We start from the raw sequence: 18,600 nt of genomic DNA, 5'->3' as shown, positions 1-18,600 counted from the left end.
CTACTATTGGATCTAGCTGAGTAGGATGTACACTGTTAGATTCAACGACCAGAAACGATTTCGTACCATGAGGTTCCGGTACCTTGACTTTTTGTTAGATTGAAGCAAATCTATATTCTTTTAATAATGCAAGATTTTATCGAAACTCGGTCAAATACATCAACATGGTACAGTTGCACTAAGAACACTCTTGGCTCTCCATAACTAGGAACCTGTAAAATTCTTTCTTGTAGAAACTGAACCAAAATTCCTGCGGTTTCAAACACAGCTTCCGCCATCCGCAATCACAGCCATAGAACGGGAAACAACTAAAAAATAGAGGGAGTAGCAGCAGTAATGCAGCATGGTGTGCTGCAGATGAGGGCGTTTACTGAAGCCAGCCTGTGCCACGGTTGCTCTGTCGGCTAGCCGTCAGTCTCTGGTCCAGCCTCCTACTGCTGGGCCAGCTACCGTCAAAATCATGCCCTGCTCCAGTCAAATTGCTGCGTCGGCATTGCATCATGTGCACAAGGTGGTGGGGGTAATAAAAGGTGTGCGTGCCACCATGGCACACACTCGAGAATTCAGAAAAGGTGACACGGTAAATATGAAAAGATGAACACTGCAACAGCTGCTGCTGCTGCTGATGATGATGATGCTTGCAGCTCTTGGATCGAGTTGGTCTTGCCTTGGCCCTACAGATTTCTTCAGGATCGCCGTGCCATGCCTGCATGTGCTGCAATTATATCGCTGTGCCAGGGACAAAATTGATTGCAGTTAATGGTGATAAGGGTTTTGGTTTGCAAGCTCTGAATGAATGATTATGATGTTGTGTTGAGTTTTTTTTTTCCTGAGCCCGCAAATTTCAGTCTTTCAGATGATCAAGCAGAGTTAACACTTAAAACTACCAAAAAAAATGGAGTAACTGGAGCTGGGTTGATCCCCATGATTCCATGAACAGATACAAATGCATGAACAAATCGAATCAAGAAGCAATCCCTACACTTCCTAAAGAACCCAAAAGTCAAGCGGCACACTGACAAACTCGTATCAACAGAGAAAATGGGCTACGACGATCCTAAACCAATCCTACACGACGCAGTCACCTCATCGCAGAAGAACTAATTAACACCGACATGCCACGTACGCCCACCGCTCTACGGCGAGAGCATGGCGGCTCCGACGAGGAGCAGCATCGCCGCCGCCACCCGGCTCACCACGGCCGCCGGCCGCGCCGCCGACGCCCCCATCCTGTGGTGAGGTGTCTGCTGCCTGAAAGAAACCAACCAAGAACAACAAAATGAGCCATGAGAAATCTGACAAAAGTTTGGATTTTTCCTTCAAAAAGAGAGATCTTTTTTTCCGTTTGGAGATCCATACTTCTGATACTTGTGTAGCTGGCCGCAGTAGAGGGCGTTGTCGGGGATGGCCATCTCCGTCTTGTTGCCGGTGTCCTCGGGGTTGACGACCCTGACGTAGACCTCCTGGCCCAGGTACCATGAGTCCAGGTTCTCCGACCTCACGTTCCAGACGCCGACGTTGTCCAGGGAGACCAGCACCGCCGCCCACGCTCCCGGGTAGACCTGCCAGCCACATTGCAGCACACGCAGATGAGTGCAGTGTCCAATCAAATCTGAATCTCATACTGGTTAATGCAGGAATCACAGTTCGATCTTGATGGCAACATCAAATCTGAAACCACTGTGGTAAATTATTTATCCGCAAGCTAGCACAGTTCGATCATGGCAAAATGCATGCACGATATACTGAACACTGAACAGTACATCCTGTGATTGCAATCGACATTCAGGAGATTCAGATGGTGATCAATTTGATAAGTTGGATAATTTGAAAGCACTAGTCTTTTCCTGCCTTCAATAATAAACATGACTGTGTACATTCCTAGTTAGCGTAGGGCTACGTGGAATCGATTGAGTTCGATAAAACTTTCATTATTAAGAAAGCTATTGTCAAACGATATATTTGTAAAGAAAAAATATTTTATAAATAAAAAAATTTATATAAGTAAAACAAAGTCTAAAAAATAAACTTAGATAAAAAAGCTCCATCAACTCTAATTTTAAAGTTAAAAATATATATTTTTTGGTTTATAAGAAAAACGAAAAAAACGAAGGTGTATAAAATATATATATATTTGTGATATCTTTTACGGTGGTCTCCGAGGTATGCTCACCTGCACCGTGCTGCGGGCGACGCCGTCACCCTTGTTGTAGGTTCCCCTGCTGTCCTCCGTCCATTCACCGTAGTCCATCCTGCAGCGAAATGCGAGCTCGATCACCTTACCGAGAAGATCGGCAAGAACACCATCGCCATGCATGGCAGCAAGGAAAAAAAAGATAGAGGAAATTTTCGAGAGGAGCTCTACCCGACGACGAAGAAGGCGTAGCCGTCCATGTGGTAGCTCTGCATCCGGGTGTCGTTGTTCTGGAAGATGAGCTCCATGAACCCGCGGTAGGTGCCGTTGATGATGGAGCGCCCCATCCGAGGGGCGCCGCGGATCGGCCGCTCGGGGAAGTCGAGCGAGTAGACCCCCCTCACGCCGTACGCGTCGGCGAGCCGCAGCGGCGTCTCCGGCGGCGTGAACGACAGCCCGTTCAGCGTCGCCCGCCGCCGCCCGGCGATCTCCACCGGCGCTGTGCCCCGCAGCAGGTACGCCTGCGTCACGTTGATCGACGAGTACCGGAACGAGCCCTGCGGGTTCGGCCGCGCCGCCCCGGCGCTCAGGTTCCACCTGAACAAACCAGAAAGCTTGATCTGATGAGGAAAAAAAAACAAATAATTTTTTAAACCACTTATGGTCGAGCAACCAGGGCGAAACCAAAAATTTTATAAACCTGAAGATCAAAAATTGAAAATATATATTTTTTGACAAACTTTAACTGAGACTCGGTACTTTTCTAATGTATTTTTTCTACCAAACGTGGGCTTCAAGCTCATGCTACCCAGAATTAGTTTTTTTAGCACACAGGTTACATACCATGTAAGTAGCCATAAAAAGTATTAAATTTTTTTAAAAAGATAGTTTAATTTAAGTTATATCATTTCATCAACATGCAAGTTTAAATTCAATTTCTACGAGCTGTAAAAAATACAAAAACAATTATTAATATGCGTATGATATAACTCATATTAATCCATCTTATCAAATTTTTTCATATTTTTAATAACTATTTAAATTTAAATAATATGTAAACACAGTATATCTGCGTGCTAAAAACTATTTTTCCCCGCTGCCCTACGTCTGGATCCGCCGCTGCGAGCAGCAACGGATATGAACGGTACCTGACGGAGCGAGCCTGGTTCATGGAGAAGCTCTTGTCGTACTGGTCCTGGGGAGGGTCGGGGAGCGGGCCGGAGGCCCTGCCGCCGGAGTTGGAGTAGCGGAGGACGGCGACGCCGGTGACGCGGCGCCAGAGAGAGTCGTTGACCATGCGGGCGCTGGCGACGACGTAGTAGTCGGAGCTGGCGTTCTGGTCGGCGGCGAGGAGGAAGGAGTAGGACTGGCCGACGTGGACGTCCAGGTTGGTGTAGTTCTGCTGCGTGGTGTAGGACCCCTCCGTCTCCACCAGCAGCAGGCTGTGCCCCTGGATCCGGAAGTTGAGGCTCGTCGACGTCCCCACGTTGTGCACCCTGATCCGGTACGTCTTGCCTGCTCCGCCCACGCACCGACATCGCCGGAGCGCACACACACATGAAAGATAAGAGACACCGTTGTAAGACAAAAGCACTGCTATCGCCGCGTTCTTTCTAACCTAATAAGAGTAGTCACTCCCTTAGATATTCGGTAACACGCTTTTTAAACTACTAAATTAGATGTTTTGTGCGAAAGTTTTATGGTGCTTTAAAAAAAATCAAACAAATCTGTTCTTATTTTTTAAAATATGAATCTAATGGTACTGCATACTTGACACGAAACGGATATATTGTTAGCTCGGTTATTAATCTAAAATTTTAGATGTTGACTTTATGGAAAGTATGACGTTACATATTGTGAAACAAATAAAGTACTAGCATTAAGTTGTGGATGCAGCAAAAAGATATTCTCCCTTCTCCACGTGGGTGAAGATATATTTAGGAACCAAGAAAGAATATATATATGTGTGTGTATATATATATATATATATATATATATATATATATATATATATATATATATATATATATATATATATATATATATATATTCAGGCTCAATATGCTCCATGAAGTTTGGTACCGTTGAATTGGTTGCTCTGGTTTTTGTTGTTACATATGCTCCGTGAGAGGGCATGTAATTTAGTGGTTACAGTGACCTGAGTAACACCTAAGATCCTGAGTTTAAATCTTCATAGAAACATGAATTTTTTAGATTGGGTATTTGAGGGGTTAGATCCCCTACTTGGGCTAAGTTCCTAGACTCAGATATAGAGGCCGGGTAAAAATACTCTTCTCTAAAAAAAATGCTTTTATATGTTAGTCCTGTTTGCTGCTGCATTTTTAATCCTACTGTTGATCTGTTTAACTGAAACTCTTGCATGATAATACTAGCAGACATAGTTGATGAAAATTGACAACAATGAATCAGAGCCTATACAGTAAACAAACTGACTGATGAGTGAACTTTTTGTCGGCAAAACATTGGCGGACAGCTTCAGTTGTGCAGAGAGCGCATTGCTATGACCAAGGTACTACTGTCAAAGCAGAACCAACCAACAGAATCACAACACTTTAAGCACTAACTTTCACAAACACTCTCTAGTCCAGAAACCAAAATTCCAAAGTTATCAAAAAAGTGAAGGAATTAACCTTTAGTTGGAGGAAATTTTTAGGTTTGGTTATCACATCGGATATACGGACACATATTTAAAGTATTAAACATAGTCTAATAACAAAATAAATTACAAATTCCGCCAGAAAACAGTGATGGATTTATTAAGTCTAATTAATATATCATTAACAAATGTTTACTATAGCATTATATTGTCAAATCATGACATAATTAGGCTTAAAAGATTTGTCTCATAATTTACACGTAATTTATGTAATTGATTTTTTTACATACATTTAATACTCCATATATATATCCAAATATTCAATATGATATGGTGAAATTTTTTATTTGCGTACTTAACTGGGCCTAAAAGTCACTAGCACTACTACTATGATACAAGATTCCTGTCCAAAGAGGAACAATCTCTCTGCATGATAAAAGCAACGAAATCTGCTCCTCCACATGCCATTGCCAGCAAGCATAGTTGCTCTACCTACGTAGCAGTACGTATCGACGCTATCTACGAGTACTAGCAGTAGACAGCAGTACAGAGAAAGAGGGCCCAAGTTTTTGTCAAAATTTCTTTTTTACCGGGATCCACATTGATGGTCTCGTACTCGATGCCGGCCGGCACAAGGCTGTCGTTGTACCTGTACGGCCCCTTGCCGTTAATCAGCACCCCGTCCGGCATCCCGAGGTCCTTCCCGCTGTCCAGCATCTTCCTCAGATCCTGCAAATTTCATCCAAATTCACCTCTCGAATCCAAAACTTGTCCAAGAGCTCACATCGCTTTTGCTGACGATCGTTGGGCTTTTGTTTACGTTTATAAGTTAAAATTTAAATTTTTAACCTTCGATTTAGAGTTAATTTTTAAATTTTTTTGTCATATTTTATTTTTTAAGCTTTGGTTTTTAGATTATCATGAATATGTATATAAAAAATTTATTGTGAATATACCATTTATTTTTTCTTTCCAAAAGCAAAAATATGACCACCGAAGTTGCAATACATACATACCGTGTGGTTCTTGTTGTACCAGTCGCCGATGAAGATGGTGATGTCGCCGTCGGGGCGGCCGAAGGGGACGGCGATGACGTCGCGGTTGTTGACGACGACGCCGCCGTAGCCGCCGGCGGCGCGCTGGAGGCCGGTGGAGGGGAAGTAGAAGAAGCTGCCGATCTGGTCCTTCACCTGGAACTCGTACGTCCAGTTCCACCCGGACGGGATGGGGCAGTTCGTGCCCAGCACCCCGTCCTGCCAGCAGTTCTTCCGATGCTGGATCCCGTTCCTGCATGTCAAGAAAAACAAACCAACGACACGATTATTTACTTACTGCAAGACAGGATTTGTATCTGAAAGGCGTAGTTTTATTAGGGTGTGCTGGATTATGCACCAGGTGATGAGAAGCGGCTCGTCGAGGTCGTTGAGCACGTTGACGACGACGTTCCAGTTGGTGCTGATGTTCACGGTAGGTCCCGGAAACTTGCTGTTGATGCCTATCACCTGTCGGCGACCAACCAACCAACCCAACTCGTCAGAAAACACCAACACACTCTCACTTCGCAATGGCAGCGAGAACGAAGAGACGGAGAGAACGGGTGGGAATTCCCGGGCTCGCGGGCATGCGTGCCTGCTGCTTGACGCCGAGCGGCGCCGCGGTGACGTAGCCGACGTCCCAGTCGTAGAACGCGTAGGGGTCCGTCGCCGCCGCCGGCCGCACCACCGCCACCACCAGCACCACCGCCGCCGCGAGAGCCCGCCACATTGCAACCCGACGGGAGAAAAGAAAAACCGAGAATTCGCGCGGTGGGAGGAAGAAGAAGAAGCTGGCGGCGGCGAAAGCAAGGCGGATTCGCTCTGCACCCTGCAGCTAGCTAGCGGCAGCGCATGGCCTTAGTCAGTGACAGTGTCTCTCTCTCTGTGTCTGCAGGAGGAAGAAGAAGAAGAAGAAGATGATGAGCGCGAGACGGCGTGCGCGCCGAGGACGGTGCAGCGCGGTGGTGGAGGTGGTGGGGGCGAAACCGCAAAAGCTGTAGTGGTGGCGGATTGGGATCGGGACCGGGAAGAACCTGGCGTGGCGTCGCGTTGGACGGTTGCGCTAAGTTGCTCGGGATGCGCGCGCTCCCGGTCCAATTTGTAGCGAGGCTTTGCGTTGCTTGGCTTTGGCCAGTTGGCCGAGGTGGAAGTGGGAGGGAGCCGTGGAGGCGGGGAAGATTTGGATAAGACGACGGTGTTTACGCTTTTGCAGGTGTGGAATATTTGATGTGAGATGTTGACTCAAATTGCGCGTTTAACCTTGGACGGAATGAGCAATTTGAAGGGAATCGCTGAGCTTAAAATTTTAAAAACCCGTGGGAATCTTGGCGGCATAGGTCTGCCTCCACCGTTAACCTAGTCCTTAACCAAATAACCACCCTGATGGACTGAGATCAAAGTCAAAAAATAACTGTACCGCTTCATTAGTTATTCGGACCTCATCTGCCGAGTAGCACTGCAGTGCAAATGTGCAATGCTGCAAAATGTATACTGCCTCTCTCCCACCGAGTCCCAGCAAGAAGCCGTTAGCGCCATTAAATTCTCCCGTAGCCCCCATGTTACCCACGACCACGAGACGCGCCGGCTCCAGCGCGGCCACGGCCGCTTTCGCCCGCGGTCATGGGCGCAGCGTGCAGCCGGGGGGAGCGGCCCGTCGCCGTGATGAGGAGCGCGGCGAGACGCCCACTGGTTCCGGTCGGTGCGCGGCGTGTGACGGTGACAGCACCGCGCAGGCACGCCGTGGGGGGCGGCGCGCCCACCGCCGCGCGCGCGCTCTCCCCCACACCCACCCGGATCGGCGCGGGGGCAGCGTCACGTGCGTGGGCCAGCGCCGGCATACTCGGACGCGGGACGGCCGGTGATTTTCCTCTTGCTTCCCCGTTTTTACCTCCCGCCACATGCAGCAGTGGATTTTTTTTTCCGCCATACATGACGCAGGTACATTCGTACTTCCTCCGTTCGATTCGAAAGAACTCCATTTTTAACGTACGTCGCTGTACCCACACAAAACAACAAAAATTAAAATATCATTCCCTTTTTTAATCATAATGCATTTGCCTCGTGATTTTTCTAACTCCAACACACGTGTTCCCCTTATCAAAATCCGACGTAATGTTCTAGTATTCGTGGAATAAATAATAAAGATTTAAAAATAAAGTCTTTCTATGGTAGTATATTTGTGCTATAGCTTCATAATGGTTAACCTCTTAAGATGTCCAATAAATCTCAAACTCAGACCAAAAAGCTACGTACTTAGGCGGTGTTCTTTTGAAGACTTTTGATGAAAAAATAAAGATTATTTGATTTTTACAATAACTATTTACTGGTGTAAATAACAACATTAGTTATTACATAGTTAAAAATATATTTTAGAAATGCAAGATGATGAACTTTTAAAAAATGTATCTTTTAGTAATTTGGGAAACGTGCGGGTAAAAGCCAAGAAAAAAATCTTAGGTAAAGAAAGTACGAGCCTTATTCACCAACTTACATATGTATTTTTATTTACATGAGATTTACGTATTACTTGTATTATAATTATATGCTAGATAGTGCATTGTATTATATTATGTTTGCACTATAATTATATCCATATGATTTAAATAAAAATTTTCAAATAATATATATGGACTTGTTTAGGGAACCTTTTGGCAGCCACAACTAATCTCCAGCTTCCCCAAATAGCCTAGATTCTCATTCAAATTCTAAAAATCTATAGTTGTAGACTCTAGAAAAATAAACTAGAAATTTGAAACTAAAAAAACTACCCTTCTAAGATCATGAGGAAATAACTTATCACCTGCTTTTTCCTAAAATTTCAAATTACCCTAAACAGGGTCATAAGTAGCCCTACACCACAAGTTGGTCAGTAATTATCCCTGGAAGCCCAAAACTTTTCTAATCGGGCCTGATAAATTTGGGTCAAAACGAGGCCGAAATGTTCTTGTTTTGAAATCTGTAATCCAGCCCGGCATTGAGCGGCCCAACCATCATAGCCTAATGAAGGTTGAATTCTCTAGTTTTTTACTTGGCCCAGTATAGCCCAGCACAGATGGTTACGTATTCCAGGTTTACGCTTTTTACCTCAGTACACGTAAAGTTGAGCGTGAGCCTTGCGACTTGCATCGTTAAGAACAAATCTGGATGAGCAGAGGAATTAAAAAACAAAAAAAATCCACATAAACCCTCGCTTCCGAAAAAAACCCGCACCGCCGCGCGGAGCAAGCAGGGAGGGGGAGGAACGGCCGCCGCCGCCGCCGCCGCACGGCGGGATGGCGTCGACGCCGGAGCCGGAGGACGGGAGGGAGCTCTACGCGCTGCTCCACCTCTCGCCGGACGCGTCCGGGGAGGAAATCCGCAGGGCGTACCGCCAGTACGCGCAAATCTACCACCCCGACAAGTACCAGGACCCCCAGGTATAGTAGAGAGGCGCTGCTCCGCTTTCCCCCCGCTGTCCGCGTCGCGTCGCGTCGCGGCTGCGATTCAGTCGGCTCGAAGTGCTGCGGTGCTGACTGGCTTAGGGGTTGTGCGGCGATGCCTTAGCTCGGTGATGGGGTTGGTGGCGAAATGGCGATCGCTTGTGAGCTGTGGCCCGTCGGGGAGTGGCAAAATGGCGTTGGGATTCGGTCGGTTGAACTCGTCGAGTGGCTATTGTTCACCGGTTTGATCGGGTAGTGACCCGTTAGGATTGCCTGCACTGACCTTCCTGCGCTTGTTTATAGTGAAAAGTTTCCATTGAGAGATAGAGATCAAGGGGAGGAGCTGGGTAGTGTGTATGGTAATTAGGCTCCACTTTACTAGTGCTTAGGTAATTGCCTATTAGGAGTATGTTATTAGAAGTAGAAATGCTATAAGATGATAATGGGGAATGCAGAGAATTTCTAACTAGTGCTTTTTGCCAAAGTGCACACGGATTTGGTCAGGATGAATTGGATATTTATCGTCTGCAACAGTATTATAGTATTCAAAGATATTAATCTTTGGTAGTTAGGTATTGCTCTAGCTAGGAATTGAATATTTATCATCCGGGCTCACTTCAGCAGCCTATGCCCCAGTTAGGTATTGCTCCTAGTGCTGTGGGAAACTGGAGAGATACCAGTGTGCTAATTTGGGCTGCATTTCTTGCTTAGAGAAGCTGAATATCTGGATAGTGGCAAACATTTTCATTACTTCATTTACAACCATGTTTCAAGGAGAAATCTCTCGTGTTTCTTGTTGAGTGAAAGTTAGGGAGGGTACTGACATTGAAGTACCAGCCTTATTTAAAACTGAACATTATACTATTGTAATATGATCTATGAAGATTATTAAGACTAATCTAGTGAGTGCCTTTTATGTTAAGTCCAATCTTCAGTTACATAGCACTTTGCAGATGCATTCAGATGTTGATAGTTTGGTTCTCCAGGCTCCACATTTTAAACAGTCATTTGTCCTAAGATAGATTCTTGCTTGTACGATCTGTATTTTGTTAAACTAGGAATAATCCTTTGTTTTACATTGGTAAGTTTTTTTTCTGAACTAGTATCCTCCACAATTTTTATCTGTGCTTGTCTAGATGAAGGATGTGGCAACTGAAAACTTTCAACGGATACGTGATGCATATGAGGTACTATCAGATGAGAACAAGAGACAGATCTATGACATCTATGGAATAGAAGGTTTAAATTCTGGCCTGGAACTTGGCCCCAAGCTAAACAAACCAGAGGAAATCAAAGAACAGTTGGAACGGCTGAAGCGGCGCAAGGAGGAAGAGAAATTTTTAGCCCATGCTCGACCCACTGGCTCAATAATTGCTAATATTTCCGTGCCACAGTATTTAGATGGCTATGGAATCATGAGAGGGTACAGAGTGCTTTCCTTTATATTTTGTGCTTGTTTTTTCTCTATACCGTCAAATTTCAATGTTGAATCTGTTAACATAGACTACAAGCCATTTCCTAGTTTCATATCTCTCAAGTTAATTAGTAGCTCTGTATTTATTGAGCTCATTTGTTAATCTGTGTGTTTATTAACATTGTTATCTACTGCTCCACATTCTTCAGCATGTAGTTGATGGGCTACACTTATTCAGCAAATGGAAGTTCTGTTTTTTAGAGATAGTGCTTCCTTAAAAATTTGCACTTACTGTTTCTTTTCCCAGTTCTCACCCTTGATCTTATGTCAACCACAAGTGCTTAGAAACACCTAGATTGGAGCTACAACTTCGAGCTTGCAAGTACGATTGACAGAATACCGTGTTGGGTGAATTTTGTTGGTTGCCAAACAACCCTTTTTTTTGGCAATTGCCTGCTTGTGGAAAAACTCATCAAAGCTCCAGCCTTATTTCTGAAAGGAACACCCAGATGCATACCCACTGTGCGATCAAGATGAAGAAACCATTCAGCATCTCTTGGTCAAATGTGTTTCTTCACGGCAAGTTTGCCTTTTAGTCTTCGAGAAGGTAGGAGGGGCGGCAGCAACTCCTCAGCCCTCTTCGGCTCCTTTCTCTACTTGGTGATTCAAAACCATCAAAACTGTTCCTAAGAAGCATCGTAATGATTGGTTCTTTAATGGTGCTTCACCCAGTATCTTGGCTGTTGTCCAAGCCGTGCCTAGGGACAGTACTCTTTGGAGCATCGTTGGAGCCAAAGCACTCCATGGGCTTCTTAGTAGTTCTCTGCCTAAAGATGACTAGTCCTTGGCGTGTTTTGTTTTGATTTTCTTTGGGACCTTGAGGGATACTGTGGACCCCTCTTTTTTGTAATTATTCATCTTCTTAATCGGATGGAGTGTGGTCCTCCTGCATTTTCAAAAAAAAAAAAGAATTACAAAAGGATTATAAGCTGATTTTGATGCGTGTATTTTTTTTCCAGAATTCTCAATTAGTCTAAATCAGTATATTGTACTGTTCCCATGAACTTAGGAATTAAGATGGCAATTTACCGATTTATTTTGAACCTCTAGGCATATTCATCATTATACCTTTGCATTTCAATTCAGTTTGATACATTGCATATTCTTCTGTAGCTTCAATTTAATTATTTGATTTGAAAATGGGCAGCATGGGAATGTCCAGTGAAGTTCAGTTGCCAGTGTCCAAGCGAAATACTGTTGTTGTTGGCGGAAATTTGGTTGTCAATGGCACAGATGGAACTGGTGCAGCATCTGCTGTGCTGCGTCACCAATTGTCTTCTGTGTCTTCAGTAGAGTTTACGGCTACAGCTGGACTACGTTCCCTTATCAGTGTACAAACATTTCGGTAAGAACATGCCATTTTGTTTTACTTCTATTGCTAGTTGCTTGCATGTTGCAAACTATAATTTTTGGGCATTATGCACTTCAGTCAAATTTCGCCACATTCGACTGCAACATCTGGACTTGCTCTTTCTTTGAGAGATGGATCTATCAATCTATCAAATGCTTGGACTCGCCAACTATCTGATAATACTGTTGGGAATGTATGTCCCTTTATTCTTGATGCTCTTTTCAGTTGTCCATTACATAATTTTTTTATTTTTTAAATCTTTTTAATAAACAATTTTATTACTAAACCTTGAAGAAAAATATTTTCACCGTATGAACCTTTTGGCCACGCCAGTGTTGGTGGCGTGGCAAGACAACGCTGCCACGCAAGCTGGTTGGCATGGCAGTCTTGCCACGCTATGTGTCATCAGCGTGGCAAGACAACGCTACCACACCAGTTTCGGTGGCGTGGCACGCCAAATACTTCGCGTGGCAGTATTATCTTGCCACGCCAATGTGGGTGGTATGACCAAAAGGTTCATACGGTGAAAATATTTTCCTTCGAGGTTTAATAATAAAATTATTTATTAAAAAAATTTAAAAAATCTCCATTACACTGCTTATTTCATATACACAACTAAGCAACTAATAGGTGGGCAACTTAACAACCCAAAAATATGGTAACAGTATGAATAGATTAACATATTAAAAAGAATGTTATGTACTTATGTGTACATTTTGTGATGTCGACCACGGTTCCTGAAAAAAATACTCGAGTTAGTTATTAATACATGCTATTTTTATGTAGTGTGCATGTGAATTTTACCACCCTGTTATTCACAACACAGGTTAATAGTTGACCTACTTATTTTTGTGTTGGTGAGCTGATGGTACTTCTGTTTCCTTGTTCCTGTTATTTGCTATTACCCCAAACTCCAGATACAACTTGCCCTTGGTACGGACTCAAGTATTTCTGTTGGATGGCAAAAGAAGGACGAAAAAAATTCCGCGACAGGGGAAGTGAAGGTAATTTGAATGAACTCTGTCATCTATAAGCTAAGAGTTGACATATTTGTTTGGAGTTGGAAGTACTTGACATTCTATGTTCTTGCATCATCTATTTTTCCTGGTTGGATCATTTTTAGTACCATGTAGCTTCATGTTGTTTTGTTCTGAAGACCTCACGGTTTTATTTTCTTTCAAATATGCCCCACACTTCAAGAAGTTGTAGTAATGGCATCTATCGGAAGTTCCCTGTTGTGTTTGTACTTCTGAAGCTAACACATTAGTTAGCATGGGAGCGTTTCTAAGCAAGCAGCAGCTAAAGTAACCAATTCCCCATGATTTCCATATACTTTATTAGGAATTACAGATTGAAGGCTATTCACTTTTCAAGTTGTTCTCATAACTAATTTGCCAGCCCAGCCTTGAAAATTAAGAAACACACATTTTTTTTTGATAAATTGTGACAAACAGTCTTGATAATGCCTTAACTTGTACAGGGTAGGATAGTATAAAAAAATAGACTGTCAGGGGGAGGGTAGTGTAATATACACTTCACAGTGACTACACACACACACACATACATATACACACACAACACACACACACACAATTTGCTTGTAGTGCCTTCAAGAACTAATTGTTTTATATTATAGATCGCTTCACCTTCTTAGATCAGGTAACTATCCGATGCTTGCTTTTGGAGGATTTTATTAACGACCTGGTCTTTTTCTTTCCAGCTTGGTACTAGTTTTTTTGGTGCATCTGCTCATTACATCCGTTTTTTCTCCACCAAGTCACATGGTCGCATTGCTGGTCGAGTTGGAAGGTGCATACTATTTGATTTCACTTATGATGGGTGTATTGCATTTTTTTGAAAGCCATTACACGAGTTTGTAACCCCTAATCCTCTATGTCTTGAGCTGTTTTCTTGCAGCTCGGCCCTTGATTTTGAAATTGGAGGAGGAAGGCGGATATCACAGTTCAGTACCGTAAGGATGATCTATAATATAGGAATCCAGGTGCTTGTTTTAGGTCCCATGTGTTTAGTTGGCTCTCATTTGTTTTTATCTCTTACAATATCTGAGAAAATTCTCTTGGTGTTTTGATAATATATCACCATATTGATTCCATTGAAATGCCTTGTGTTAATGCTATTTCTTAAGATCAGTTTGATTTTTGGATAGACAGCGTTGTATGGTCCAATAAATATAGGTTTATTCTCTTCACAAATAGATAAATATAGCCTTTTTTTACTTTATCTGCTGGAGTCGGAACAAATTAATAAACCTTGTCAATTACCATATTTATGCCTATGATAATTATTCATGGATAAAAATGTAAGTAACTCATGCACACTTTTATTTATCCTCAATGGAAATAAAAATTTTAGTATTGCTGTTACTTGGCAATGAGTTTGAAACATGTATCTGAGATAATGTATTGTGAGTAAATAATTAATGAAACTTTGTTGTTCTTATCACACATGCTTCTTGTATGAATGGTCGTGAGAAAGACCGGAAGCATCCTCTGCAGTGTTAAGAATAGCTCTGCAATGCACTTTGGAGTATATAACATCTTACAGATATTTTCATCTTGCAAACTCTAATGATATGATCTGCAAGAGTAGTTTATGGTTTTTGATCTATTCAGTATTCCCTACATATAAGGATACAATATCAAAGATGGCTGGTTCTAGCATTGATGGGTTTTATGTATTCTTGACATCTCATGTGTTTGTTGCTTGATACTTTCTGGCAACATTTATCTTCCTGTCTTGTACTCTAAAAAATCTTCCATGTATGTAATGTAGGGGGTCTCTTGGAGATTTGAGTTGCATCGTGCTGGTCAAAAATTAGTCATCCCAGTAAGTAAAGCTGTTCTACTTCTAAGCTCTGTCTAGCTCTAATATTCTTTTTTTGTCAAATAGTAATATATGTACAGAATGAAAACATCACCTTGGCAAAAATCTATTTTATTTTTTTCACTGTTATTGACAATTTAGCCCCTTCAATAACATACAATTCCATGTATAGTTCTTTTCTTAGGTTTCACTGACTATTTAAATAATTGTGCAGGTTTTGCTTTCAACTGATTTCAATGCATTACTTGCTACCAGTGCTTTTGCTATTCCTTCAACACTATATTTTCTACTTCAGGTTATAAATCAGTTTTATCCTATGCTCATTCTTACCCTGATTATTTTGTTTTGTTTTTGTTGAGGATTCTTACCCTGACTAAATATGTGATATTTGCGACTCCTAACGTTATTTCACATCTGTTACCTTTGCTGCATCAATTAACTAAATTGAAGCTATGGCTTTTTATTGCTTAACAGACATATTTTGTAAAGCCATACTACCATAAGCGGGAAAAGCAGAAGGAACTTGAAAAAATGGAAAGTTTGTCTGCACAGGTAAACCAAGGCTGTTGTGTCATTCATATTCTTACTTCTATTAGACAGCTTGTGTCCATCTGTACAAAGGGTGGACTGGTTATGTTTACTAGCTGGAACCTTTACATAGTTTTGTTTTGGAATTAGTCACCCAACTTTGGTTATCACATGCCAGTTCAGTTAAATGTATACAGCTACATGCATTAGACCTTCCATTTCTTTTCCATGATGGGACGACTATCTTCTTTTTTTTTTTTTTAAGAAGAGGACAACTATCTTATGGCTTATGTTATTGTAGCTTCTTCTCTGCAATCTGCAATATGTCTCTTAACTGCATGCTCGTATTATTTTCTTTGTTTAAGTTTATTTAAAGAAACCCTATACATAAATAAGGTTAAGTGCTTAAGGTTGTTCTTTCCTGTTTAGCTAACAGAAGCCAGGCGTGCAGCTAAAAAAGCACAAAAATTACTAGAACCTGTCTCAATTCGTAAGAAGAATAGACAGCTGGATGATGATGGCTTGGTGATTAGAAAAGCTCTATATGGCAATCACAAAAAAGTTAAAGAGAGCAGAGAATTGAATGATGATGTGGCTTCACAAGTATTAGATGTGACCATCCCGCTGAACTTCCTTGTCTCAGAGGCAGGCCAGCTCAAGGTTTGTGCCATTCACATATAAGCTTATCTGTAGATACAAAGCTGGCAGTAAAACAAATACTGTAATATGTGTTTTAAATTTTTGCATCCTATCTACACTTTCTTTTCTGTTTAGTAGTTCCACTGGAAAACCAATAATATAATATGGTACCTGTGGGCTTCGACTTGCAAATGGATAGGGATTACCTGTTGTATATATCCTAATCATCATATGTTCTGATAGGCCCATGTTCACCATACCTCTTTTTGGAAGTAAATTTTCCTGTTACTACATTTTTCCCGTTTCTGCAAGTTATGCTACCAGATTGTGCTTTGAGTTGTAGAATGCTGATTGTGGAGGAAGATAGCCTAAGGGAAATTGTGGCCAGGGTTTGTCATAATACTAGGCTCATGCACAAACTTCTGACCACTTGTTTGTCATAAATCAAGGAACTCAAATACTCTGGCAGTGTTCATTCTATATTTCTCGGTTTTGCTTCCCTAAATTTGTGGGCATATGAGGGAACCCAAATCTTACCTGCATATTATATATGGAACTTCTCTCTTTCTTTATATTTTGGATAAAAGGCTCGTGCCCAGCTTTACTTGAAAGTGTAATAAGGTTCTATCATTTTTAAGATACTCATGTAGGCTTTCATAACCTATCAAATACTTGCTCATGATGCTGGCCTCAAAACAATTTCGATTCAGATCATGTGTTACATAAATGAATGTGATTACAAATCACTTGCGGGACCTTTCGCTCCTATACTAGGCCATGTTTCAATCTATTTGACCTTTGCGGATTGTTTGTTCATTGTAGTAACTCGATGCATTCTCCTCCAAAGTTAGCTAGGTTTATATGTTATAGAAATATGGTTGCCTGACACCGAATTTCCACCACTTGCAGCTTCATGAGGGGATCAAGAAGTCTGGAATAATGGGCTTCTATGATCCTTGCCCTGGTGATCCAAAGCTGTTACTTGTAGAATACACATTTCATGGTCAGAAATACAAGGTAGAGATAATCTGACATCTCTTTTTACATACCATGTTACAACGCTAGGTATGCGTGGGTTTGTTCATATGTAAATTCCTTGACTTTCTGTTAGCAGGTCATGGTGGATGATTACAGTGCACTGTTGATACCACAAGATATTCATCAAATTTGATCCGCTGCTGACCCCAAACAGCATTCAAACAGTTTTGAGCCCCATAGCCCTCTTCTCATAGTTTCATAGTTTTCTTTTGCTGATGAGGTCTTTCTGTTTTTCTCTGTCATTCCCTTGTATGGCCCATTTCGATGTATACATGCATGGGTTTGTTCCACCTAGATAGTAGATACTGGGATCATACCCTGACAGTCAATAAGTTTTCCGCCAACCAAAAGTTCGCGACATTTGTTAAATCTGACCTGAACGAGAGATGCATTTACCTAATAATTTTTTTGATCCGTGAAGATGCAGCTGTCACCTTGCCACTTAGATTACATCTCCCTCCCTAACACATGCATCCTGCTTTTCCTTGTCCGCGAGCCTGCGACAATGTGCTGTTTTGTTTTTGTCATGTTCCAGTTTTGCTCCGTCCGCTGGTGTTCATGCTCTTACCCACTTCCAACATCTCCAGGTCCATCATCTCCAGTCTCTTCATAATCTGTGTTCTCAAAATGCAAACACTTCCAACACAAGGCTCAGCTACAAGGCACGCGTTTTTTTTTCCTGTGAATTACGGACTATCAGTTGGCTTTGGCACTTCATTTGCCTTGTCAGACATCAGGAATAATTAACTATTTGCTACTCTTATACGGGACATTTAATAAATTTGTCTGTGACATGAGTCCTATATGTCATAGACATATAAGATGATAAATATGTAAACTCGTTACGGTAGCAGTGACAAAAAGTTAAATGTCCTGTGTGCTACAGGGTACTGCTAATTTTATCATGTCGATCACCAACCACATGATCCATCCCGAGATGTAGATTGCAGAGCACAAACAGGCACACAGGGTACTGCTAATTTTATCATGTCGATCACCAACCACATGATCCATCCCGAGATGTAGATTGCAGAGCACAAACAAATGTTTAGCAGCGCCCGTGATGCAGTGATCACCAACCCCACTGCACTCTGGACTGGACATGCAGTTGCTGTCTGCACTTGAACACACCGAACACATGCGTTTTTTTTCCTTCTGTTGCGTTGCAGCTGCCTCTGCCTCCGGGCACCAAGACATGGTTTAGGTGAGGCCAACACATCCATGTTGCTGGAAGCTGTGTTTTGGTTTCACTGGGAGTCAAAATCAGGAGCACCAACAGCAGATGCTCCCTCCCCTCCTGTTGCGAGACCGGTGAACACATCCTGCTGTGCATGCTCATGCAACAGACTTGGATGCTGTCGGCTGCAGCCAGAGTTTAGGGGGTGTTTAGATTGCGAAAATTTTTAAGAGAAGTGTCACGTCAAATGTTTGATCGGATGTCGGAAGGGGTTTTCGGACACGAATGAAAAAACGAATTTCATGGCTAGCCTAGAAACCGCGAGTCGAATCTTTTGAGCCTAAT

The 18,600-nt window shown here is 42.4% G+C and overlaps 2 protein-coding genes across 3 annotated transcripts; one reads left to right on the top strand and one right to left on the bottom strand.

Moving 5' to 3' along the window:
- Positions 1-778: 778 nt before the first annotated feature.
- LOC102719800 (monocopper oxidase-like protein SKU5) lies at positions 779-6,923 on the bottom strand. The gene is made up of 10 exons (XM_006661871.3): positions 6,820-6,923; positions 6,381-6,674; positions 6,144-6,253; positions 5,768-6,038; positions 5,342-5,480; positions 3,283-3,649; positions 2,366-2,731; positions 2,174-2,252; positions 1,360-1,562; positions 779-1,251 (listed from the first exon to the last, which is right to left on the bottom strand). The coding sequence occupies exons 2-10, from the start codon at positions 6,513-6,515 to the stop codon at positions 1,137-1,139; spliced, it is 1,785 nt and encodes a 594-aa protein (XP_006661934.1). The 5' UTR covers positions 6,516-6,674; positions 6,820-6,923; the 3' UTR covers positions 779-1,136.
- A 2,029-nt stretch (positions 6,924-8,952) lies between these two features.
- LOC102719519 (chaperone protein dnaJ 13) lies at positions 8,953-17,547 on the top strand. Of its 2 annotated transcripts, none has more exons than XM_015841624.2 (13): positions 8,953-9,201; positions 10,341-10,627; positions 11,826-12,023; positions 12,108-12,222; positions 12,947-13,033; positions 13,750-13,838; positions 13,947-14,031; positions 14,823-14,876; positions 15,088-15,168; positions 15,348-15,425; positions 15,831-16,061; positions 16,950-17,057; positions 17,152-17,547. In XM_015841624.2, the coding sequence occupies exons 1-13, from the start codon at positions 9,058-9,060 to the stop codon at positions 17,209-17,211; spliced, it is 1,617 nt and encodes a 538-aa protein (XP_015697110.1). In that variant the 5' UTR covers positions 8,953-9,057; the 3' UTR covers positions 17,212-17,547. The 2 variants fall into 2 exon arrangements, with proteins under 2 accessions (XP_015697110.1, XP_006661933.1); XM_006661870.3 differs by having other exon boundaries at positions 17,155-17,546.
- The last annotated feature ends 1,053 nt before the right edge of the window (positions 17,548-18,600 follow it).

This window comes from Oryza brachyantha, chromosome 10, assembly GCF_000231095.2.
Source record: "Oryza brachyantha chromosome 10, ObraRS2, whole genome shotgun sequence".
Classification (NCBI taxonomy): domain Eukaryota; kingdom Viridiplantae; phylum Streptophyta; class Magnoliopsida; order Poales; family Poaceae; genus Oryza; species Oryza brachyantha.
Note: the sequence above shows the minus strand (reverse complement) of the source record. Positions and strands in the feature narration are given on the sequence as shown.

Excerpts from the sequence above, each read along its gene's own strand:
- LOC102719800 (XM_006661871.3), bottom strand. The coding sequence starts at position 6,515 with ATGTGGCGGGCTCTCGCGGCGGCGGTGGTGCTGGTGGTGGCGGTGGTG. Across the intron at positions 6,254-6,380 it reads CGCTCGGCGTCAAGCAGCAG|GTGATAGGCATCAACAGCAA; the intron begins GCACGCATGCCC and ends GGTCGCCGACAG. Across the intron at positions 1,252-1,359 it reads CAGCTACACAAGTATCAGAA|GCAGCAGACACCTCACCACA; the intron begins GTATGGATCTCC and ends GGTTTCTTTCAG.
- LOC102719519 (XM_015841624.2), top strand. The coding sequence starts at position 9,058 with ATGGCGTCGACGCCGGAGCCGGAGGACGGGAGGGAGCTCTACGCGCTG. Across the intron at positions 13,839-13,946 it reads ATTGCTGGTCGAGTTGGAAG|CTCGGCCCTTGATTTTGAAA; the intron begins GTGCATACTATT and ends GTTTTCTTGCAG. Across the intron at positions 16,062-16,949 it reads CAGAGGCAGGCCAGCTCAAG|CTTCATGAGGGGATCAAGAA; the intron begins GTTTGTGCCATT and ends CACCACTTGCAG.